The sequence below is a fragment of the Phaseolus vulgaris genome, chromosome 9 (assembly GCF_000499845.2).
Source record: "Phaseolus vulgaris cultivar G19833 chromosome 9, P. vulgaris v2.0, whole genome shotgun sequence".
Taxonomy (NCBI): Eukaryota; Viridiplantae; Streptophyta; class Magnoliopsida; order Fabales; family Fabaceae; genus Phaseolus; species Phaseolus vulgaris.
Window position 1 is genome coordinate 19712116 of NC_023751.2, and position 24776 is coordinate 19736891.

Consider the following 24776-nt stretch of genomic DNA (forward strand, 5'->3'; position numbering starts at 1 on the left):
TTAAATCGGGTGAAGACTTTGGTCAGGATATACTTAAAACTCTGAATAGACGGTTAGTAGTGATATAATGCTAGAGTACCACTCTCTTCAAACTTGTCAACAATTGGAGTTTAAGATAAAGTTTCATAGTTGCTTAACATGTTTTTAAAATATAATGTTAAGATTCTGAATGTTCTGAAATAATAAAATATGACATCACCATTTTCAAATTAATTTTTTTATACGTTTTTAATACGTAAATTAGATAAACATTATGAAAATCAAATCCATCATAATACTTGTATGATTATGTTTTATCAAAAGTATACAATAGTGTGTATGTAAACAATAATAAATTTGCATCTTGAATGAAAAATAACAAACTATAATTTAAAATTACACGATAAGGAATTAACAATAGTTGATAAATGTATTTAGTTTTATTCGTTATTCTTATTAAATATGTACTTTTTATTTATTTTAAAAGTAACTTTTATTAAACAATATTTTTTAGACGTACCAATTTAAATGGATTTCTACTACTATTCTAACTTGAGTCGATTTTTATGTAACTAAATTTATTATTGAACTGATTTTAATATGATTGATTGAGGATGCTCCAAAATGATTTAAAAATAATAATTAAAGAGTTTTAAATTACCAACAAAAAAAAGTTTAGATTTTTTTTAACATAATTATCTTAAAGTTGATTTGCAAGGATCCGATAATCTGGATTTCGGTTCAGATGATAGTAAACTTTTTTTTTACATTTTCAACATATTCTAAATTCTTATTATATTTAAGGTAGGTTTGTATTATAAACTTAAACTCCGTTTGATCTTTGATTATCATACAACAGAACAAGAAGAAAATGTATAGCACTAGAGAAATTTGTTGAGGAGACAGAAACGTATGAAATGAATACTTTATTGTTGCTTTTGCATTTACAAATACCAAAATAAGTGTACACAAAACAAGTAACGATTCTCATATGAAGGAATTATTATTCCCATATCAGTATACAACATTGCACAGAAATTGCTAATTGATTGAACAAACACAAATTTGCCTCTTCTTGTGAGAGTGAATGAAGATGAAACCTTAATACCAAATAAGGCCTCGATTTTTTGGAGACTGAACTCTAACATGCATAGCTCGATCTCCCTTCTGTGGAACAAATCCAAGCTTAGTACCCAGCATCACCATTTGGCAAGGGAGAAAGAAAAATGAATCCCCCTTTTCTCTCTAAAAAATCATTCTTGTAACCAAAAAGAGAAAATACAAACAAGGTTTATTATGACAACTCCTTATCTACAACACACAAAAAGCTCTTTCATATATCACTTATGCAGTTTTGTTTTGGCAACCAATATGTACCTCACTAGAATCTCTTCAGCAAACTTCTAAGACGAACAAAGCACCAAGTTTTTAACAGTGTCTTATGCTTTTTCCAACCATCAAAATATCTACCAATCACCTTCCTATAACTAGGCCTCTGCTGAACCAAAACCCAATACTCAGCAATGTTTGGCCTCCCAGTTATGTACTCATTCTCTAAATCCAAGAGAACTAAACGAGACAACACTGGAATGAGCATCACATCAGCCATAGTAAACTCTTGACCTGCCAAATAAGGAGTTTCACTCAGTTGCCTCTCTGCTTCATCAAGCAGCCTAATCAAATGCTCCTTGCTCCTTATCAACACATCTGACTCTTTCAATTTCTCTTCAGTCTGATAGGCTTCTTTTAACTTCCTATGGTAAGCACCTGCTAATTCTGGAGACTCGGACATTCGAGCAATCGCCACTCTCCTTAAGAACTTAGAAACATATATTCTGTATTTCTCTGGAACATGGGAAAGGGAAAAATACTTAGGATTCCACTCCTGTACCTTCTGCATCCATTCAATCACTTCCTTGTTACTGCTAGTGATATTTTCAGACCCAGAGGAGAACACTGCAATTCTTTCTATGTACCTGAAAACCCAATACCACTGTAAAATGTCCACTCATAAGTCACAATAAAAGCATGTGAAAGTAATTCAACTTCAACATTTAGGTTAAGGGATTAAGCTTTATCAAGCAACAGTAAAAGCCAATCCTTTATCCAAAGTACCACATACAATACTGCAATTGTTGCTTCAAGGGAATTGACTTGGAAAGTACTAAATAGATAATGGATTCTCTCATGTAGAATTTCCACTTGGCCGTATCATGTGAAAATTTTGTGTCTCTATTAAACATACACAAATTTTAATATGGTCCCACCTGTTTAATTTCTATGAAGAGGCATAGTTTTTATTATTTTCGTTTGATATGTCATGTGGAAACTCAACATGATAGAATCCCTTCCTTGATAAATATGTTGAAAGGAGTTGTGTCAGCAAAAACTAATTTCCGTGGGGTTACTTCAAATGCTGCGTAAATCTTCAAAGTACAACATAATCATAGAAATAAGGATCTAATCCTATATAATAAAAAATATCTAGATTATATATGTATTATTAGAAACTTTTTTCTTTATTCCCGTATCATATCCTTAAGATATCAAATTTTCTAGATTTATTGTTTTTATTCATGTTTCTTAATATAAATAAAACATTAGTACAGTCTCATAACACAATTTCAGTTCAATGTTTTTCTTTTTTCCTAGAGTTTGAGATAGAATGAAGCTCATTTCATAAGATGTTATTAGAGTCATTTCATTAGATGTTATCAGCGTTTATGAATATCTATCCTAAAGAGTGTTTGTTGAGTCTATCGAGTTACCCTCTATTTCCAAGCTCAAGATATTCAGTTCTCAGCAATCGAAGGGTGTTAGAGATCTAAGCTCAAGATATTCAGTTCTCAGCAATCGAAGGGTGTTAGAGATCTAAGCTCAAGATATTCAGTTCTCAGCAATCGAAGGGTGTTAGAGATCTCGTATCAACAAAATTATAATATACAAGTAGGTAAAAACTTTATCTTACTGAAACAGTTTTGTGACAGTTGTGGGAGGTTGATTTACGTTTAAAATTCACTTTATAAGAAGTAAATGTTGATAAAAGGAATAAATAACATTAAAGGATGGTGAATAAGATGGGAAGAGAACATACTGGATTATATCAATAGTCTTGTAAAGGATGTGAGAGCCATTTTGGAAAACTGGGAGTCTTCCACCGGGATTCATCTTGAAGAATGAAGAATCCAAGTTCTTCCCAGTTACAGGATTGACATGGTGTGATGTATAATCAATGCTTTTCTCTTCCAACGCAAGTCTCACCTTCTGGCTGTCCAAATCAAATGCATGATGATACAATTGCATTTTCTTATCACCTCTTAGGAACTAGGAAGGAGCAGGATGTGCTAGAAGTCAAATATGTTTGCACCAACACCACAAATCTTTCAGACCACTGACGTCTACAAAACATTGGTATCCAAGTTGTCAATAAGCAACACCTACAATTAAAATTAAAATTATAGTATTATAGCTTATAAACTACAAAAACCATGTGAAAAGCCAGCAATCAATAAGGGAGAATATGAGAGATAGGGTCAAGAAAAGGAAAAGGCATATTTGACTAGTCACTAATTATTTAGAAATTTGCTGGGATGCAACAATAGCCAACCTGTGCAAGAAGTCTCCAGAGAAGAACTGATGCCACATGTCATATATAATTAATAATTGATGTGCAAGACAGATAATTCAAAGCCACATTTAAGTATATATTCCTATCATTCCAAATACCAGAAAATCGACAAACATCCATGATTCTCAGTATTACATCAGTTTTAAGCAATGATTTATTATTTACCTAAGAAAAATTTCGATACACATATGACCCTGTGTAAAAAAGTAGGAGTAAAAAGGTGTACATTCAGAAGTATATGAAAAATAAGGGAACATCCAACAAGAAACCCTGATCCAACCCCAAAAATTGCGGATTTGATAAAAGGAAAGGTATCAGCCAAACTCAGATAATTTCAATAATCAGAAGTTATAAATATTAGATGGGGATGTTAGATGAGTTAAGGGTGATGGAGTTCTTAAGATTTATAAAAAAACAAAACAATTGATTCGTAGGTAGGAGGAGTATAAAATTCTAGAAAATGGTTGATAAACCCAGCAAAATGAAGTGAAAGCACACACAAGAGAAGATGAGCATAAGAAGTGAAATGGATGAGAAAGATACCAGGAGGAGAAGAAGAAGAAGAAGAAGGGTTGGAATGAAGAAGAAAAGAGTGTAGTGGGCAGGAACAAAGAGGAGTCTTTTTGGATTGCAGAAATCAATGACTGCTAAAAGGTTGGAAACCACAAACTGAATAGTGATCAGAATTTTACAACAAATAAAGTCACACTTTAAGGTTGCTGTTGTAACACAAAGGCATACATGTCTACTCGCTCAGCTGAATGGACACTTGTCACCTAATAATTTTTCACTTTTCTATATATGGACCATCTTCCATCATCCTTTGACTCAAAAAAAACCTTTCTTTTCTTTAACAACATAAATATTCAAAAAATAAAACTGTACTTGTTTTATAAAGAAATATTTTTAATTTTATCTCACTGTTCAAATATTATTTCTTTTATAGATAATTATTCAAAACTGAATAACAGGGAATCAATTTTATAAATATTTTAATCTTCATTTTATTTCGTATTTGCATCTATTTATGTACACACTAACGAGCACACGTGTCTCCATTAATAAATATACACTCGTACTTGTATGCATATAAGTATACCTATAATATATTAAAAAAAATTCTGACAATTTAATAAACTTACATCATTATTTCTTTTCTGCTACACTTAAGCATTACAGTGAGATCCGGGTTAATAAGGTTTATTGGGATAAAATTATTAAAAAAAAATTAGTATTCTATAGCTGTATAATATACTTTTTTTTTAAATTATATTTTTTTTAATTTTAAATAAGCTAATTTTAGTTTATGAATAAATTTATTCTATTTTATTTTCTCCAAATTTTTTGGAAAAGCTAATATAAGCATATTCAATAATTATTTTTATATTGCTTAATAATGTTCTAATTGGAGATGTGAGATATTTCTTGGTTTAATACAGCTATTACAGTATAGAATTGCACAGCGGGTTGGGCTTACGTGTTTTATGTTTCGTGTTGGTTCTGCATCTTCATAATTATTTTCTGCAACTTCTATTGTAATGAAATGGTAAAACTAATCTTTTAAAATATAGGAAAATGTTATTCCAAATGTATTGAAAAAAATCCTAATTACTGGAAGTATTTTTAAAATATTTTCAAAATGAAGATTATAAAATATATAATTCAAAATACTCAAATTTAAAATTTACATTTGAGATTTCTTACTTTCCAATCAACATTTTGAGCATGTACTGCAAATGTTGTGAAGCATATTTGGTCCATAACCACACACATTAAACTTTTTAGTTTCCATTTTAAAAGAGGTTAAAGTTTAATTATATAGCAAATGTCATAATTTATGTCACACAAAAAAAAATCCATGATGATGTTGATTTTCTTATGGGACTTACGTAATTTTATTCTGTAAGTTAAATGAAAGATGACTAATCCCAAATATGGAAGGAAAATGGGAATCGAGTTCTCCAAATATGCATTTTTATTTTCTTGGGAAAAGAACATTCACGAACATAAGTTTTAAAATTACGGAAAAAAAACACCGATGACACCAAAACATTGCCATTACTTGAGATGAATATCCCTTTGGGATAGCCTGAGAAGTACTATGATGATGAAAGATGTTGTTTGGAAGAGTGGATTTTGGTCTTCTAAAAAAAGTTCCATTGTTGTGCAGGTGAAGAAGATATGAGGTGCAGAAAGAATTTATTTTCAGCCCATTGGATTCAATTTTTAAATAGATGGTATTTATTCCTGCACCCCTATGTTTTTCTTCCTGTACCCCCATAATGTTATGCAAAGACAAACTTATCTTTAATATTTTTTGAAAATGCACACAACACTCACACTCTACTCTTTCTTCTTCCTCTACACACAGACTCCACACAGATAGACTGCATTGCTATCTCAACGACGACGCTACTCCATCTCTTGACATAGAAGGCATTTCTCTTGGTGGTGTCTCCGGACTTAGTGATTGTTCGGTGATTTCTCTTGAAGGTTCTCTGTTTGGAGAATAAGGTAAGTAATTTTTTATTTATTTTTGGATCTATAGTTTCGTTTTTATTGCAGATTTTCATTTCCGCAATATATATATTGTGATTCTAAACAATGTAATTCGCTAGGTTTACAAAACAGGAAATCCGCATTTTGTTTTTTTTTGTCTTTTTTGAATATTGAATCTACAAAACTCTCAGAGTCCGATAATCTTCTAGATTTGCGGATTTGTAGAATGTTTATGGATTTCAGAGTCCATAATGAAAAAAATGCATTCTGAATTCACAAATATGTAATTAAAAAATGCAGGTGCCTTTTTCAAATGAAAGGTCAAGATTAATTTTGGAATTTTAAAAATTGTGGGGATGGAGAAGAAAAACATAGGAGGTGCAAGAAGAAACTCCATTTATTGTGGTTCAGCTTTCCTTAGGATCCACGGACGTTCTGACACGTTTTAAAAAAAATTTATATAAAAATAAAGTAAATTATTTTTAAAACTAAGTAATATTATTGAATTTAAGTTTTATATATAATTGATATAAATATAATATATCTATATATATTTGTTTTAGAAAAATAATATTTATTTTATTTTATAAATATAATTATTATTTTATAAAAAAACTGATTTATACAATATAATTATAATTCAACTATACCAAAATCTATTAGGTTGTTAGTAAATGGTTAGGTAAAAAATAATCTAATTCAATTTAAGCTGTTTTCAGTTATTTTAACTTTTTTTTTTAGTTTTTCATATACTAAAATCCCAGCAATTTTACACTACAAGAAAATCATGAAATATAAACCAATGTTAGAGACAAAAAATAATTAGTTGTTATAGTGACTAAATTAGATATCATTTAAGGGACTAAATAATTTTTTGGTTTATAAATTAGTTTTTATTATTGTTAAATGATTTCTAAATTGGTATCTAATTAGCGACCAATATTTTTGCTACCAAATTTAGAAACTAAATAATTGGTAGTTAAAACCTTGATAGCTAATTAAATATCAATTTAGAAACTATTTAACAATAATAGAAATTAATTTATAAACGTTTTTTTAGTTTATAAAATGGTTTCTAATTTAGTTACTATTGTAACTAATTATTTTGGTATCAAAAATTAATTTCTATTTGATATTTTTTTTTTAGTGTTAATAAATGTATTATTCCATTTTTCTTGAATTTATTAGTGAGAGAAATCTATTCAAATTGAAATAAATTTTAACTATTTTCATAATATTTAGTAATATTATTCCAAAAAATATCATAATTTTATTTGTAATGATATTTTTTATTATTATTTCAACAAATAAAAAATGAATAAACTTGTATCATTTTACAGATGCTCTAATCCTGTTACAAAATTGAGAAGTTATATAACATACATAGTCCCAACAATTTTTTAAAATATTTTGGCATTTCAGTTTTTTTTATTGCTATGGTTTTAGAAGTCATTTTTACTTAAAAATACTGGATTATGATACGTCCTTACAACTATGCAAAATATTATCAGTGAAGATTTCATCCTCTAACTCAATCTAAATGGTATGTTATTAATTTTTTTTTTAAAAACTAGATGTTGTCTTGATCTTTGTGTGAATATTAAAAAAAAATAACATATCACATGCAAGGAATGAAAGTTGTAGGAAGTTATGGTAAGAAAAAATAAGGTATACTTAAATACGACCTTCAATGATATTAAATAGACATTAATTCTCCATCATCCCTCTCTCTCCCAAATCTTGTTATTCAGAAAAAAGTGTTGGAACCATGTGAATCTGTAGGGCCAATGGAGGCTCCAACCATTCACTTAAAAAATGGTGTTATGGATCACAACTTCAACTTCAACTTCTACATGCACATTCTATTTTAGAGGAATCAATGTTCTTTTTGGTGTTCTAGATACATATAATTCAAATATTTGAACTTTATCCTATTCAAAATAAATTAATGCTAAAAACCTCTCCAACGGGACTATAACCACATTAACTAGGAAGTGGGAGCTATGAATAATTTATAGTTAATGAAAAATATTAAATGACTATTTTTGCCGTAAGCTAAATCAATTTTATAACCACTATTATAAGTATTTTTTTCGTTTCGTTTTTACATTTTATTTAAATGCAAAAATATTTTTTTGCCAAAAAATTAAAAATATAAGTACACAAATAAGTTCTTGGTTTTTACCAAAAGGGTATTAGAAAAATGGAGTGAAAACAATATGAATGATTAGTTTTTAATAAATAATATTCTTGATAAATATTTTGATGATATGGTAGATGTAAGAGTTTCTAAGTTAACCAAGATTTGCATATGTTATTGGTGTCTTAACATATAAAAGTAAGCTCACCAGCAGACAGACTAAGTTTCAGTGTCATGAATTTGTTTTGTACAAAGTTAGTTTAAGAAAAGAGAGAGTGAGATTTGGTATTGCCGCTATCTGATGTTTCACTTTTTGGTTAATATGTCGTTTTGGTTTTCCAAACTCCATCTTAACGCCCATTTATTGCCAGAAATCGACTCAAACTGTACCCATATCAAATCATTGCATGTAACTGCCTTCACTGTTACTGTCATTTCAACATAATTTTCTCTGTTTATTTCTCCCCTAAGTTACTTATTAATGGTGAGAAGAAGCTATGTCCAATAACCTTGTTTTAAGGCCTTAATTAAGCTCAAAGAAACTGTGCCCCATTAATGTTTTACTATGTAGTATTAGTTAATGAAAGATAGATAGATAGATAGAGCCTTTCATTTTTATGTTTTTGTGTCTGAATGAATTGAATGATTTGTTAGTAAGCAATGCTAGATATGTTATCTACAACTTCTTGCTTCTAACTGCCGATGAGTACCACTTACTTCTTGCTTCTAGCTTAGAGTCAGACACTTTTTCTTATCATATTTTGCTACATACCATACCAATTGTTTTCAAGATATTCTTCAAACACTTTCTTGTTTATACGTATAACTCCAATAAAAAAATTATTCCATTCCTGTCTTATCATCTTCTTATATAATAATACACTAATTTGGCATGGCTTATGCTGAACTGAATATTTTAATTTTGTACGGAGTCAACTACACCGGAAGAATATGCGCCATTCCTTTTGTCAAGCCAAGATATAATTGTAAAATATGATGCCAACAAAAATACTAATAATGTTTTCATAACGATCAAATCAAACTCTCCACCTACCTTTAATCTATATATCACCATGATTCTTATAAGCATTATTAGCAGATATTTTGAAATAATACTTGACGCGATTTGTCTCAATATATACGTATGGTTTTGTTAAAAATAAATAAATTAATTTTAGAAAAGCTAAATAAAAAAATAGAAACATGTTTTTTGATTCATTATTATTCTAACTGAAGTCCGTGAAAGAAATGAGATTCACCGACAGTGGATAACATAAGATGTGCAGTGAGTATTTGTTAATGGATGATTTAGAGTTGAATGGAAGTGGAAAATGATTTATTAGAAAGTGCATGAGGTGCATTAAAGCACCACAATATTAACACCTCCTATGGTCGGTTTCACTTGAGAAACACATCAATTCAATCACAATCAATAAATACAAATGCATTCACTTCTTTGAGTACTCAATTCTACAGACAGGTTAAAGGGTTATGCCACAGCAGGTAATCTGTGTCTTGTATCCACAGTTAATAAATGAATACGCTGGAGTTGAGGTCAGTGTAAAAAATACAAAAACAAATAACTAAGTAGTTCCAAACAGTGATTATTATAAGTCAAATTTAATATAAATCAAGAAAGTAAATGATCTTGTTTTGTAGTAAAAGTATCATCGCAAAATGAAAGGTAAAACGAGATACACTTCAGTTGCAGAACTGGTTGGAAATTTCATATTAGAAAAAATGTTATTTTATAATAAATGATATTTTATAGTATATATATGGAATATAAATTTTATCTTATAAAGTTAATTTTATAAAATTAAATTAAATTTAAAGTTAATTTTTAATCTGCATTTTATATAAATGTAAAAGATATCCTCGATTAATGTATTGTACAAATATATATATATATATATATATATATATAAAGAGAAAACTTTGAGACTAATTAATTTATATATTAAATAAAAAAATGTTTTAAAATAATTGTGACACTATAAGAGATGCTTATGTGAGAAAAGGATAATTTTTTAATAAATAATTAAAATTTTGAAATCTGCAAAATGGTATTGAAAAAATATTAAAATTGTCAAATTTAAATTTAAGGAATTTTTTGACGAACTTAAAAGTGGTTGTCAAGTAAGTGTTATTATTATTACGGTATCAAAGTATTGTTTTCGTTTCGATAATTGTGTAATATAGAAAATTAATATAATATTTTAAAATTCTTACATACGTAGGGAGATTATTATGTGTATTTTTATTATCATAAATTTAGAGATTCTATGATATTGATGATTTTTTTTTTATAAGACACTGTTTTTCAGTGTTTTGAAGATTTAATTAGATGAATTATGATTCAAGATTTAACTCTTTATTTTATGACATCTTTTTCTTGATGGATGTAGGAGAGAAAAACATATATATTTATTAGGAGGAACTTTTTATACGTTAGTAGTTTATAAAGATATAAACCATATTATTTTGCTATGGTCCAAAAGTATATCATACTTAAGCTCAAATTATCAATTATCTATAATAAAATAATCACAATATTCAATACTCAATATTTATTGTAATCAATAATATCCATATTCATAACATGTTCAATAAATAATTTGGATGTTAAAGGGTTAGATATTAGAAGTTTTCTGCTAATATGTTCTATTGACACTTGTTACTTCTAAACTTATTCTTTTACGATAAAGTACTTCATCTCCATATGTTTAACACTTTCAGAGTATTTGTCATTCCATGAGAAAAGCATTGTTGTAAAGTTATCACAATACATTTTCTACAAGTTATCACAATACATTTTCTACAACCTGACAATATTACTAACAATTTCAAGCCCTAAAATAAAGTTATGTAACCAATTATCCTGAATTGTGGTCTCACAACATGTTACATATTTAACTTTCATGGTGAATACAATAAAATAGACTGCGTTTACATTTCTCTACAATATTTCTCACTTGACTAAAAAAATACATAGCCAAATTTAAAGTGGATTTCATTGTATCCACACATCCAACAATATGAAGTATGAATATTCAATCACTTCAAAATAATATGTATAAACATAAAAATTTGACAACTTTGATGGCTAACAAATTTATCATACATCTAATTGCAAACAAATATAATACATGCACGTGTTATTAACTATACACTTTCATTTTGTCATCTTAAGACAAACAATTCATATATTTGTTTTATCTCTTTCTTTTGAGCAGAAAAAGAAAATTAGCAATCTCATTATAACATTAATGAAAAAAAAAACACAATCAACTTGCAATGGAAACATCAATATTTGTGCATACAATTTAAAAAGGACACAACTTTATCATCCAATCAAACAATATGTGCAGTGAAAACTCCATAATCATAATATAGGATCAAAATAAATTATTTTTCATACCCCTTCATACTCAAAACCTCATAAATTAAAAATCTCTAAATTTCATAAATATAGTTTATAAAACCAGGAGAAAACATATAAGGAGAATTATATAATTTCATAACCGAGACTCAGATACCGCATGTAAAAACATGGAGTAAAAACTTAAGATTTTTCAATAACTACATAATATAGAAACTCAAAACATGATCTTAAAATTATGTGATTCCCGCATATATTAAGAGAGACTATGTCTATCTTTTTCCATAAGAGATTACCTTTTATTGCTTTAGAGATTCTGAGATGGATGACTCTGACATTTTTCTCTAAAAGAAAGTTTCTTTAGAGCTTTGTAGATCTAATTAGATGAATGACGATCCAAGGTTTCACTTCCTTTGACTCTCTATTTTAAAATCTTTCTTTCTTCTTGATGGATGGAGGATAAAAAAAAGGTACTTATTGTTGGTAGGTAAAATCTTGGTAGCTAAAATAGCGAAGGAGTGAATTGTTCAACCAAAAGGAGTTCTATCTGTCTGCTTCGGTCAGTCGGTATACACCACTGCTTCTTCCACTTCTCGGACTTGTTCAACTTAATCTCCCTTTCTCAACTCTCGCTCCTCTACTCCAGTCAAGATCTCATTCCTTCGTAAGCTCTCGATCGGTAAGACACGTGCAAGAGGTGCTTGAATGCTTAAGTAAGTATTCAGTATTTGGTGCTCGATGCAATAAATGTGTAATAATGACGTACTTTTTTCTCAAAAATTATAATTATTTATATTTTATAATGGGTCTGTTACTTTTGACATGAGATTAACGTTTAGATTGTGATTAAGGGTATATTATCTAATTTTTTCGTATGATTTAATCTTGTTAATCTTTTCTTAATTTTAATGCATTTTAAATATATCAATCAGCCAAAATCGGGTATCGAGATCTCTAGGTCTCGTCCAATTATTTTTTAGAATAAGTAAATTGAAATGTTTTATGAATATTTGTCAATTTGAAAACTTTTTCTAACTTAAAAAAAAACTGTACTGTGGCTCTAAATCTTCCTTTAAAAACAGAGAGAAAAATATTGAAATTATTACTATTTTTTTTTCTTTAGATAAAACGAAACTCTAATTGATAGGAATAGTGTATCAACAAAACAATTAATATTGATGTTAATTTTATAGTTTATTCTGTATCTTTAATAAGATTGACCATTTCCCCCACATATATATTTTTATCCATCTTATAAGAAATAACTTTGGTTATTAAAGTTTCAAGTGTATATTTCAAATCTCGTATTAACTCTGTTTGGAGGAATTTACTTGTATATTTTTAACACATTTTTTGACATAAAATATTTGTATAAGTGTCTATGAGAGTTTATGAAAATAGATTATTGCAATAAATTTTCTAAGATAGCTTATAAAAACAACTTACATCTTATAAAATACAATTAATTCAACTTATTTTAATAAGCGCTTACTTAATAAGCATCCGGTCAATAAGTTTTTAAATTAAATCGTGATTCTTAATTATATTTGAAATGAAGTGTTTATAAAAATTCGTTATCTAACGGTTTGCTATCTACAATTCAAACCAACTGGTACACGTCTCGTGAAAGGAATATTTTTAATACAAATGAAATATAAAATATATTTAAAAACCTTCATTTATTAACAATAATTATATTAAAATAAAAATATGGGAATGGAATTTTTATGTTGTGGAAAGTATTAATATTAATATTAATTTCAGTACATACACGAATATCTATTTTAGAAAATAAAATAAAATTTATTGCATAGATAATTGGACATGGTTTTAACGTCTTTCATACCTGCAATGAGATTTGAATTGGTTTTGGTTTTGCAAAGTGAAGGAAAATTAAAGAGTGTGAAAGGTTGTTGAATAATGGAATAATAGAGCATGAAAAATGAGCTAATTAAAACTTAATAAGACAAAGAAAAGAAAAATTCCATTTGGTGCATACGTATACGGTGGATGTTAACACAATGATTGAAAGCGAAGCAAATTAAAGCGTGATGTTATGAAATGAGAATGACGTAACAAAACCAATTCCTATTTCTTCACAAATAATTAACACCACCATTCACCCTCCCATTAAATTTCATTTCAAAACTCTTTTAAATACCTAAAAACCTACTAATTATAATTCAAGAGAGCTTCGATTCCAATGCATAACTATTAATGATAATAAATAAATATTTTAGCATATAAATTACATTTTATATTTGAGATAAATAATTTATACTGTGTAGTATGATATTTTTAATTACTGTCGGACAATACTGAAATTAAATTAAAATTAAAGATATTGAAAGTGATATACTAAAATATTTAAGAGGCTAAACAATAAATGTTAACAAACAATTAAAATCCTTTTTTTATAAATATAACGATTTTAATTTATATGCGGAGATATTAAAATAATTTATCTTGAATGGTAGTGATTTTAGAGCGATTTTTTATATATTTTATTTAATGATAACATTTAAAAATATTTTGTTGTATTTTGATAAGATAAGATAGTTTTAAAAAATAGATAAATTTATAAGAGTAGATAAGAATATTTATTGTTGAAAAAATGATACATTTTAGGTTGAACGTGTTAGACATAGGAGGTTGGGTCGAATGGTCAAAACCGAAGGCTTTAAACTTGGTTAGTAGCATTTTATTTAGAAAGTCACCTATATAAATAGAAATAATAATAATAATAATAATAATAATAATAATAATTTTAGCAGAAAAGTTAGAAGCTTCATAGTTTGGCGTGGGAGCTTCAAAAGCGAACTGAACCAACGACAGTTAAGCCGAACAAACCTTAGTAGTTCCAAACCAAACCAGAATCATATAACAACATAACACAGCACAACAGAGGAACAACAAACTCACTTAATTCCTAGAAGTATTACTCACTCACAGTCTCTGTCACTCTGTCAGAGACAACACTCGCCACCAACAAAACGACGTCCCTCTGATCGTGATCAACGTCAAAAATGCCGCAAATGGGTCTCACCGGAGAACCCACCCGCGGAGGCTCAGGTGGCAGCACGGTGGTGGTCGGAGTAAAGATGGACTCCCCCAGCAAGGAATTGCTCACGTGGGCTTTGGTCAAAGTTGCTCACCCTGGTGACACCGTGGTTGCTCTGCATGTTCTTGGGAACCAGGGTACTCGGGGAATTTCAGTTATTTTTTCCTTTTTTACTTTGGGTTTTTGTTTTTCAATGTGAAGATTGATTGGTGAAATGGGGTTACGTAGAAACTGTGAATGGAGACGGGAAATCTTCGCTGCTTTCGCTTGTCAAGGCGTTTGACTCTGTTCTTGCCGTTTATGAAGGATTCTGCAACTTGAAACAGGTTCAAATTCTCAATCTTCTTTCTTTGTGTGGGCTCTTTTCAATTTCTATAAACGGATTATGCAAACTCATTTGCTGTCTTCAAATTGGGTAGGAAATGCAGGACATACAAAATAAAACTTCCCACTGGAAAACAAAAACGTAATTTGAAGTTTGTGGAATTGCTTCTTCTTTGAAGTCTCTGAAGAAAACATACTGAATTTTATGCTTTTCGTTTTTGTTTTTGTTAGGTCAACCTCAGACTCAAAATTTGCCGTGGTTCATCGGTGAAGAAAATTTTGGTTCGAGAAGCAAATGGTTCTTCCGCAACTCATGTTGTGGTTGGAACAACTCATGGTCTGCATAGAATCCGGTCATCTACCTTTGTAGCTAAATACTGTGCTAAAAAGTTATCCAAGGATTGTTGTGTTCTCGCTGTTAACAATAGGAAAGTTGTGTTCAAGCGTGACAGCTCGCCACCAAGTGTTGCTGACTTACAAGGTGTTAGATTCTTCTTAGTTTTGATTGTTGGGATTCTGATGGAGTAAGTAGAATTCTCAGTCTTGAGTTTGTTTTGCAGGGATTGATCGTCAACACAGAAATGGTTTGTTCGGTTCGATTCATTGGACACTCAGTAAGAACACAAAAGTTCTAAGTGATGACAATTCAGGGACGGATGCTGATGAGAAGAAACCTGTCCAAATTTCAGATCACAGTTTGGCTAAGTTTTTTCTGGATTCTACAGAAACTGTTAGAAAACCAAACTGTTCAATTTGTGGCACAACCCTGGCATGGCCAGACCCTTCTTGCTACCAGTCTGAAGAAAGCTTTTCTGGTGATGATGGTAAAGAGAATTCCTTGGCTATAGTACCTGTGCAAGTGAAACCCACTGTTGCAGCAAAAACGGAATCGAAACCTGGTTGGCCACTACTACACCGCGGAATTTTATCGGACACACAATCTACTGATAGATCATTGATGCATCCCCAGATCTCCGTGGTCCAGTGGGCAATGAGGTTACCTTCTAGAAATATTTCATACGCTGCAGATCGTGATGAAAAGCCTGAAAGTTGTGGTCAAGGTCTAGATCAACCTGCGGTTTTAGATAGGGAAAGTGGTGCGCTTGTTCCAGTAGATTCTGAAATAGGGACAGCTACTTCGCCTGAAGGCAATTCAAGAAACATTCCTAAAGAATTGGAGGGCCTTCATGAGAAGTACTCCTCGACTTGTAGATTGTTTGGGTACCAAGATCTTGTATCTGCCACATCAAATTTCTTACCGGGTTTGTTTCTTAGTTAGTTTGACTTAGCTCAATTTAACAAACTGGATTATTTTCCTTTAATGTGGTTACTAATGTGATTTCAGAAAACTTTATTGGGAAAGGAGGAAGCAGTCAGGTTTACAGAGGTTGTCTTCGTGATGGCAAGGAACTTGCTGTCAAGATTCTAAAGCCTTCTGAAGATGTATTGAAGGAGTTTATTCTAGAAATAGAAATCATCACTACCTTGCATCACAAAAACATAATTTCCCTCCTGGGATTCTGCTTTGAGAATGGCAAATTTCTTCTGGTTTATGATCTATTATCAAGAGGAAGCCTTGAAGAGAACCTTCATGGTACTGCAAATATACATTTGCTATATCTATCCCCTTTTGTTTTAGTCGGTGGCGTGTTATTGACTTCCTTCTATTCCATTCCGAAATAGGTAATAAGAAAACTTCAGTTGCGTTTGGTTGGTCGGAGAGATATAAGGTAGCAGTGGGTATTGCTGAGGCTTTAGATTATCTGCATTCTAAAGATGATCAACCCGTGATCCATCGGGATGTAAAGTCATCAAATGTGTTATTATCCGAGGATTTTGAACCCCAGGTATTTTATCTTTTGATTACTTTTTATTTTAACATAATTTGTATCTATCTAGGCACATGATGTGCTTGATTTTCTTCAGCTCTCTGATTTTGGACTGGCAAAATGGGCATCAACCTCGTCATCGCATATAACCTGCACAGATGTTGCTGGAACCTTCGGGTTTGTACATTTAAACCCCGCATAATCATACTATCCCTCTTGGGAGCACATGCTACAGAGAGATAATGTGTTTGAAATGGTCCTAAATTATTATGTATTCTACTTATTATGCAGTTACTTGGCTCCTGAATACTTCATGTACGGCAAAGTAAATGATAAGATTGATGTTTATGCATTTGGTGTGGTGCTCCTTGAACTTCTTTCGGGGAGAAGGCCCATAAACCGTGATTATCCTAAAGGCCAAGAGAGTCTTGTCATGTGGGTATGTTTCTGTAGTCCTACACTCTAGCATCTCCTCATTTACTTCTTTTTCCTAATCATATGTTTCCTGAAAAAATATAACACAAAGGCACTTTCGCAGGCAAGTCCAATTCTAAATAGTGGAAAGGTGTTACAATTGTTAGATCCTAGTTTGGGTGATAACTATGATCATGAGGAGATGGAAAAGATGGTCTTGGCAGCCACACTCTGTATCAAACGTGCTCCAAGGGCTAGGCCTCAAATGAACCTTGTAAGTGGTCCACTTTTGACTTTATTATATTATGGATTCTACGTCATATCAGATATAATAATAGACTCATTCGTTGCATATGAAGTGAATTTTTGCGTTTTTGCTTATCTTAAATCCTGTGGTACATATCTTCATAGTGCACACCTTAACTTTATCTTCTTGTTTGTGAATTAGTCCTTTGTTGAAAATGTGATGTATTGATTATATTGGACCACAGATCTTAAAGCTCCTTCAAGGTGACACTGAAACAATGAAGTGGGCAAGGTTAGAAGTTAATAACGCTTTGGATGCAGCAGAAACGGTTGATGATGAAGCCTGTCCACCGAGTAATAATCTACAGTCACATATAAATGTTGCACTGGGTGATGTGGTGGATGATTCGGTCTCCATGTGCAGTGTTGAGCAAGGTTTGACATTGGAGGAGTACTTGAGAGGCCGTTGCAGCCGTGCATCAAGCTTTGACTGAGCAAATTACCAGCAAAATGCTAGAAGAAGCTCTATCCTTTTTTTCTTGACTTCATCTTTTCTTTCGGTTTTAAATGGATTTAGGATGAGAGGTTCTTTGGGTGTGCCCTCCTCCTTTACTTAATAACCAGGAAACTAGGTCTTGTAAGTTGTTATAGGCCAGTTCCCCTTGTCACTCTATACTTCAAATGGTTTCTCTATTTTTTTTTTCCCATGATCTCAATTTGATCAAGTTTTGTAATATATATTGGTAAAGAGATGAAGAAGTTGCATTTAGAGCATAAGGATCATTGCTTTGCATCCAATCCAAACAAGACTACACCAGCTTCCTAAATTTATAAAGTAACACCGTCTGATTTTTTCCCCTTAAATTTGTGTTAAGTTAAATTTCGGTCCCTTCAATTTTAAATTAATTTTTAGTCTTTTATTTAGAAATTGTCCACTTTTGATTCTCATTGAGGACTAAACTACCACAAATTAGGGATCAATAATGATGGATTATTCTCAAATTACTTTTCTTTTAAATTTAAAATATCATAAACAAACTTGACCAGGGCTTAAAAGATCAAAACGATATTTCATCTCGTTTTTTTTATTTTAAATAAAAATTAGATGTTACAGTTAAGAGTTGAATTCTTCATGTTTACAAATATGTTACTTTTTTCTTTTAATCTATCTATTTTCTTTTTTTCTTATAATATTTCTATTTTCAACTCATCGATTATATCGATATTGTGGTATTATTATTAACGTGTTTTTTTCTTAACGATGATGATGTTACATGATGTCATTTTTTTTATTAACATAACAGGGGATAATATTATCATACATCAATAAATTTAATATTTTGCAGTAAAATTTGATGAAAGAAATTAAAAATTAAAAAAAAAACTTGTATCTGAAGGATGATTAAGAAAAAACTACATGAATGAAAAGCGAAAAGCGCTAGCTTGGGAAGTAATAATAGATGAATAATTTTTATGTTTAAACACCAAATCAACAATTATAATTTTTCTCTATCTTCGTTTCAGATCATATCAATTAAAGTGTGCATGGGTAAAATTGGAAGTGGTGTATCGATTTAAGAAAGTTTTCTTTCTTCGCAGACCACAAAAAGTTCCCTCCAGTTATGTATGAGAAATCTTATCCACAGTAGAAGGTCCAAAGCTGCTGAAACTAATATAAAGGCAATGACCACGAAAATTAAACCTTAGCAACGACACAACACAACCTTGAGTCATGGCCACAAGTTGCTCCTACATGGTTTCCACCAAATTATCCATGTTGGGTTGGAGTGGAGGAAGAAGAGAAGTCAGAAACCGGAGAGCAGTTCTGGTCTCAGCCCAACAACAAAGCGATGTTCAGGAAGCAGAGGACGTGAAGGTGAAAGAGCAGGAACAAGTGCAGAGTGAGAAACCGAAGCCAAAAGGTACCAAACCAAGGCCAGTGGAACCTCAGGTGAATGTGAAGAGCAAAAACATGTTAAGGGAATATGGAGGACAGTGGTTGAGCTGCACCACACGCCATGTCAGGATCTTTGCAGCCTATATCGACCCTGTAACTTTTGAGTTTGATCAAACCCAAATAGATAAGCTCACCCTTATTCTTGATCCTACTGATGAGTTTCTGTGGAACCCTGAGACCAGCAACATGGTCTATTCTTACTTCCAGGAACTTGTTGATCACTACGAGGTACTTTCCTTAAACACAATTCATTTATTTTCGATTTGTTTCTCTTAGGTTAGTGTTACCTACAAACAAGGTCTGCAATTTTATCCACAACCTGATTTTTTTTTTAAATAGTTATAATCACACCATAATGTATGTTAATCAAATTCTCTTAATTACATGCTAAGGTTTGATCGATAGTTTCTAGAAATTCTAGTCTCGAGTCTAACTGATAAACCAACAAAAGAGGGTGTGAGATTCTAGATATGTGGTTTAGGTTGTTGTGTGTGTTGAAATACTAATCTATGATTACACAAAGCAGGGTGCTCCATTGAACGATTACACCCTTCGTCTGATTGGTTCTGACATAGAGCACTACATAAGAAAGCTGTTATACGATGGGGTAATCAAGTATAACATGAATGCAAGGGTTCTCAATTTCAGCATGGGCAAGCCACGGATCATGTTCAACAATGATATCAAACCAGAAGATGCAATTGAGAAATGATTTGTGAAATACTCCAAGAAAAGTGAGTAACCATCGGTGGTTTGCATGTGATTGTTCTGTAAATTATAAAAAAAAAACACATTAGATAGTTTTTGGAGTTGAGTGAAACTAGTGCAAACCAAAACATAGTTACAGATACAGAGTATTCTTACTGTCTGTAATATAGCTTCTGTTCATCGCTTATGTCACTAAACTAGTAAAATCACCCACCCCTGCTATGTTATCTTAAAATTTAGTTAGTGGATACATAATTAAATCTCATAAGTATATTAACAGGGTTTGATTATCCTGTTTATGCATTTAAAACTTTATTAGAAAAGTAAATTCATTTCAATAACTTTCCTTGCTTCAGATTCTAATGTTGTTTTCCCTACTTAAAAAATAGAAGTTACAATAGCAAATACTATACCAACATAACTATGAGGGAGGGGTTGGGGTGAAAAATGAAAAGTGAGGTAGAGTGGCTCATCATTGTTTCTTAACTAGTTTTCTCCTTTAAATGTTGAATTTCTTTCTTCCTTGAACACCTTTTCTTTAGTTTAATGGCACCTTTCCATTTTAGAAAAGGTGAAGTAAAGTTGATGTTAAAAAGATAGAACGTGTCAGCAGAAAGGAAAAAGAAATGGCATCACAAAATCTTTGCTCTTTTTTAGTGGGTCTACTTTACTAAAGTGGTTTTCTGTCACATACACAAGCAAAAACCTTCTTTGCACTTGGGTTATAGTTTTTTGGTAGAGAATTAATTTTAGGCTAAAGAATGAAACTCGAGTATAAGAGGATGCTTCTAGATTTTTATAGTGTGTTTGAATTGGGGAGGGAGATTTGAGAGAGAGGATTTAGAATGATTTAAGAGGAAAGTGAGATTGTTTGGATTAGGGTATATTAGAGTAAATTTGTGAGAAAAATTTATTGAAGTTTGTAATTGATGTGATATTGTGAAAAATATTTTAATTTTTTTAAATGTATAAAGTGTAAGTTTACAAATTTGATAAATAATAAATTTTTTAAAAATTATTAAAGAATTTATTATAAAAGAAATTAAAAATATATATTAGAATTAAAATAATTTAAAATAAAAAAATTAATATTAAATTAAATAAAAATACTTATTAATAATTAAAACTAATATTTTATTTATTATTTTATTATAATATGAAAATTAATAGTTTACATATATAATCATATTTTTTTATTTTTTTAAAAAAAATAATGCAAAGTCATCTTTCTCTACAAATCTCCTCAAGGAAGAAGAGAAAGTTTTAAAACAAAAAGTTGTATCGTTTTCCATATTTTTACTTTCTTTTATTTTTTTAACTTTCTCTACACTTTTCTATTTTTCGCTTTTTCGTGTTTGGAACCAAACTTTTTCTAAAGAGACTTTTAAGATGCACTTACATTTTTAGACTTAAGAATAAAAGAAATTATTTTAGTAAAGAATATAAATGTTTTAGAAATTAACCTTTTTGGAATAGCATTTTCAAATATTAATTTTGCTTCAATATTTAAAAAAATATATAAGCTTCAGTATCTAAATATAATTATATATATATATATATATAATTTATATTTTTTTTTCTTGAAGAGATATGATAAATAAATCATATTGTTGGATAGTGTGTGAATTCGTTTTGATTTTGTTGAAACAATTATAAGTGTAAGTGTAAGTGTAAGTCATACTTTATTTTTTAAATCGAGTTTCACAAGAGAAATGAGTATATGCATATTCATTACATTTCATTCTTGTTTTCGTTTGAAGATACTAAAACATCATAATTTATTATATATCCTGAAAAACTTATTTTCAATATTACATTTGGTCATTTGTTTTGTTTTATTTGAAAAATCTTTTTTTTCTCTACATAATTTTCTATTATCTCTTTTAATTGTTCGTTTCTCATTCAATATTTATCAAAAAAATTCATGTCCTTAAGGTATTTTCATTCTCTTTGCAACTTCAATTATACATTTTTTTTATGCATTTTTTATTGAAGCAACCTATTGCATCTTATGGAATAGTAGTTCTCATTTAAATCAATTTAAATTGTTTTTATGATACACATTTAATAATTTATTTTATGCTTATTTTAAGTATTATTATTTACTGTATAATTTAATGTTTGAATATCAATATCGAGGGTTCAATTGTGTAAACACATTAGTTTATTAGGTAATCTTTATGATACTTTATCTCTAGTTATTAGTTTCATTTAATTTAAAGAGTTATTCTTCCGCTACACATCTTTTAATTTGTCTTATATCCATCAATCTCACCATAAAAAATAATAGATGTTTAGTTGACATGAAATTTCAATTAACTGTAATTATTTACTCTCTTTTTTATAACTACTTGATACTAAAGAAATTATTATTTAATACTTTATTTATGCACTTATAATTACTTTCTTCAAATTTGATATTGAATAAAAGAAAATATGTATCATTTTGAAATTAAATCCTTAACAATAATATCCTGTTTTATTTGCAAAGATTCTTTGTTTCACATTGAATAAAGGAATATGAATGTCATTTTACATTAAATCCTTGATAATATTATATTTTATTTGTAGAGAATTTTTGTTTTTATAGAAAAATTATTTAATTAGTATTTGAAAAATACAAGTGCAAGTATGAGTATGGATATATATGTTAACTAATAGAGATTAGACACCAACGAGAATAGTCAATGGTGGATTTATGTCTAAGTCAATCTTCTCACAAATTTAGTTTGTACATTGATGTTTACATTTATATTTTATGAATAGGTTATATCTATATTCAGTATGATTTCTCTTATCCATCTACCTGATGAATGAACATCTCAATTATGATATTAAATATTTATGAGACCAACAAGAGTTAAATAACGATGAGATGACAACGCTAATGAATTTGATTCTGATAAAAACTAAGTGTCTCTAATATCATCTTATTAAATAAATTTATATTTAATTCAATATGGTAAAATTCACTTGTTTAATAAGATTTTTACCCAATATTGCATGTAAATTTTTACTTTCAAAAATGGTTTCAATATAAAGATACTACCGGCCCTCCATTCTATCCCTACCCATAAATACGCCTTTAATGTTCTATTCGTAGATTATTTTTTTCAAGTTTAAAATTAATTATTTTAAATTCTGTGTTTTGAAAAAAAATGAGTTAGTCTTCTTTTCAAAATTTATTAGAAAAATTACTTACAAGACTAACGGATTACAAATCACTTTTATGGAAATTCTTTTTTTATTTTTTACGTTAAAGTATCTTTAAAATTACGAAAATTAAAATATTAATCTCCAATTTGAAATTAGAAAAAATAATTTATCTTGAACTTGAAAATAATAAAAAGATATTCGAGCTTATATGTATGTTATACATTTTCATTATATTATTTATTTTATCACACTCTTCTCTACTTCTCGTCTATAAATTATATAAATTATTGTATGAATTATATATGAAGCTGTGGATTGTAGTCAGATTTCTTTTCAGTTTTATTACTTTGTTTCCTATGCATAAAAAATACTAAGAATCATGCTTTCAAAATAAACAAACTACACTTTGAACAGAAGATTCTAAAAAAAATTCAACTGTGAATTGCTTAAATTGAATTCAAGCTCCCAACCTAAGTAACTTTTGCTTTTACTACAATCCATTTATTCAATAAAAGACTTTTAAAAGGAAAAATTCAAACACTTATCTAAAAACACATACTATTTAAAATTATTATTTTTCATAATATATATACATATATATATATATATATATATATATAACATATAATTAATCACTAGTTGTTCAAAACTCATAGCTATTGTGAAAAATAAAAATATAATTACAACCATAGAATTAAAATTAGTTATTCAAATCTATTTTAATTGCAAGCATTAGGACCTTCAGTTATTATGGTAAACGAAAACATTAAATTTGAATCATCAAATCAAAACAAACTATTCAAATTAAAAATTTGATTACAAATCACATAATTTTCTTATTCGTTAAATATAATGATATTTTTTAAGAAGCGTATTTTAAATCACTTATTAAAATGAGAATATGAAGGAAGTAAATCTATAATTAAAGATCCAAACTAATTAAATAATTTTTTGTCTATTCTTTTTCTACCACTTTTGTTATATATTCAATTTTATAATCTTAAAAATTAAAATAATTAAACAAAAATCAATTTTAGAAATAAAAAATAATTAATTACTTAATTAAATTATATATTATTTTAGAGACTAACAAATTATTGTTATTTAAAGTGATTAATAATTTTCTTACAGTGAATCTTAAAAAAAGACTATTTTATAAATTTAAAGGAAACAATTTAATTAAATATTGAACAAATATTTGTATCTAGAAGTTATAAAATTAATTTAATTAAATATAAAATTAATTTAATTTTTATTTATTTAAAATATGTCATCTTCATAAAATATTAAATCTTGCCATTTTACAGACTTTTAAAGTTGTGTTTGTCATTTGTTTACATAGTGTATAAATTAAATGATAATAAAGTATAAAATTATTTAACTCGATTATATTTTGTTAATGTACTTCTTTTCTCACATTTTTTTTTCTTGCATGTGAGTTTTAATAATAACA

The 24776-nt window shown here is 29.2% G+C and overlaps 3 protein-coding genes across 4 annotated transcripts; 2 read left to right on the top strand and 1 right to left on the bottom strand.

Annotated features, from left to right (window-relative positions):
- Window positions 1-890: 890 nt before the first annotated feature.
- On the bottom strand, window positions 891-4381 carry LOC137821885 (glutathione S-transferase TCHQD). Of its 2 annotated transcripts, none has more exons than XM_068626678.1 (3): window positions 4151-4381; window positions 3074-3377; window positions 891-1955 (listed from the first exon to the last, which is right to left on the bottom strand). In XM_068626678.1, exons 2-3 carry the CDS (start codon window positions 3280-3282, stop codon window positions 1361-1363), a joined length of 804 nt encoding a protein of 267 aa, XP_068482779.1. In that variant the 5' UTR covers window positions 3283-3377; window positions 4151-4381; the 3' UTR covers window positions 891-1360. The 2 variants fall into 2 exon arrangements, with proteins under 2 accessions (XP_068482779.1, XP_068482778.1); XM_068626677.1 differs by having other exon boundaries at window positions 3074-3416.
- A 10049-nt stretch (window positions 4382-14430) lies between these two features.
- On the top strand, window positions 14431-18279 carry LOC137821939 (protein kinase STUNTED-like). The gene is made up of 10 exons (XM_068626752.1): window positions 14431-14826; window positions 14918-15015; window positions 15245-15494; window positions 15574-16275; window positions 16359-16607; window positions 16697-16860; window positions 16940-17019; window positions 17134-17281; window positions 17381-17530; window positions 17748-18279. Exons 1-10 carry the CDS (start codon window positions 14655-14657, stop codon window positions 17994-17996), a joined length of 2262 nt encoding a protein of 753 aa, XP_068482853.1. The 5' UTR covers window positions 14431-14654; the 3' UTR covers window positions 17997-18279.
- Window positions 18280-19049: 770 nt separating this feature from the next.
- On the top strand, window positions 19050-20364 carry LOC137820168 (NAD(P)H-quinone oxidoreductase subunit M, chloroplastic). The gene is made up of 2 exons (XM_068624036.1): window positions 19050-19687; window positions 19986-20364. Exons 1-2 carry the CDS (start codon window positions 19235-19237, stop codon window positions 20169-20171), a joined length of 639 nt encoding a protein of 212 aa, XP_068480137.1. The 5' UTR covers window positions 19050-19234; the 3' UTR covers window positions 20172-20364.
- Window positions 20365-24776: the final 4412 nt, after the last annotated feature.

Excerpts from the sequence above, each read along its gene's own strand:
- LOC137821885 (XM_068626678.1), bottom strand. The coding sequence starts at position 3,282 with ATGCAATTGTATCATCATGCATTTGATTTGGACAGCCAGAAGGTGAGA. Across the intron at positions 1,956-3,073 it reads AAGACTATTGATATAATCCA|GTACATAGAAAGAATTGCAG; the intron begins GTATGTTCTCTT and ends TTGGGTTTTCAG.
- LOC137821939 (XM_068626752.1), top strand. The coding sequence starts at position 14,655 with ATGCCGCAAATGGGTCTCACCGGAGAACCCACCCGCGGAGGCTCAGGT. Across the intron at positions 17,020-17,133 it reads GATGTTGCTGGAACCTTCGG|TTACTTGGCTCCTGAATACT; the intron begins GTTTGTACATTT and ends CTTATTATGCAG. Across the intron at positions 17,282-17,380 it reads AAGAGAGTCTTGTCATGTGG|GCAAGTCCAATTCTAAATAG; the intron begins GTATGTTTCTGT and ends GCACTTTCGCAG.
- LOC137820168 (XM_068624036.1), top strand. The coding sequence starts at position 19,235 with ATGGCCACAAGTTGCTCCTACATGGTTTCCACCAAATTATCCATGTTG. Across the intron at positions 19,688-19,985 it reads AACTTGTTGATCACTACGAG|GGTGCTCCATTGAACGATTA; the intron begins GTACTTTCCTTA and ends TACACAAAGCAG.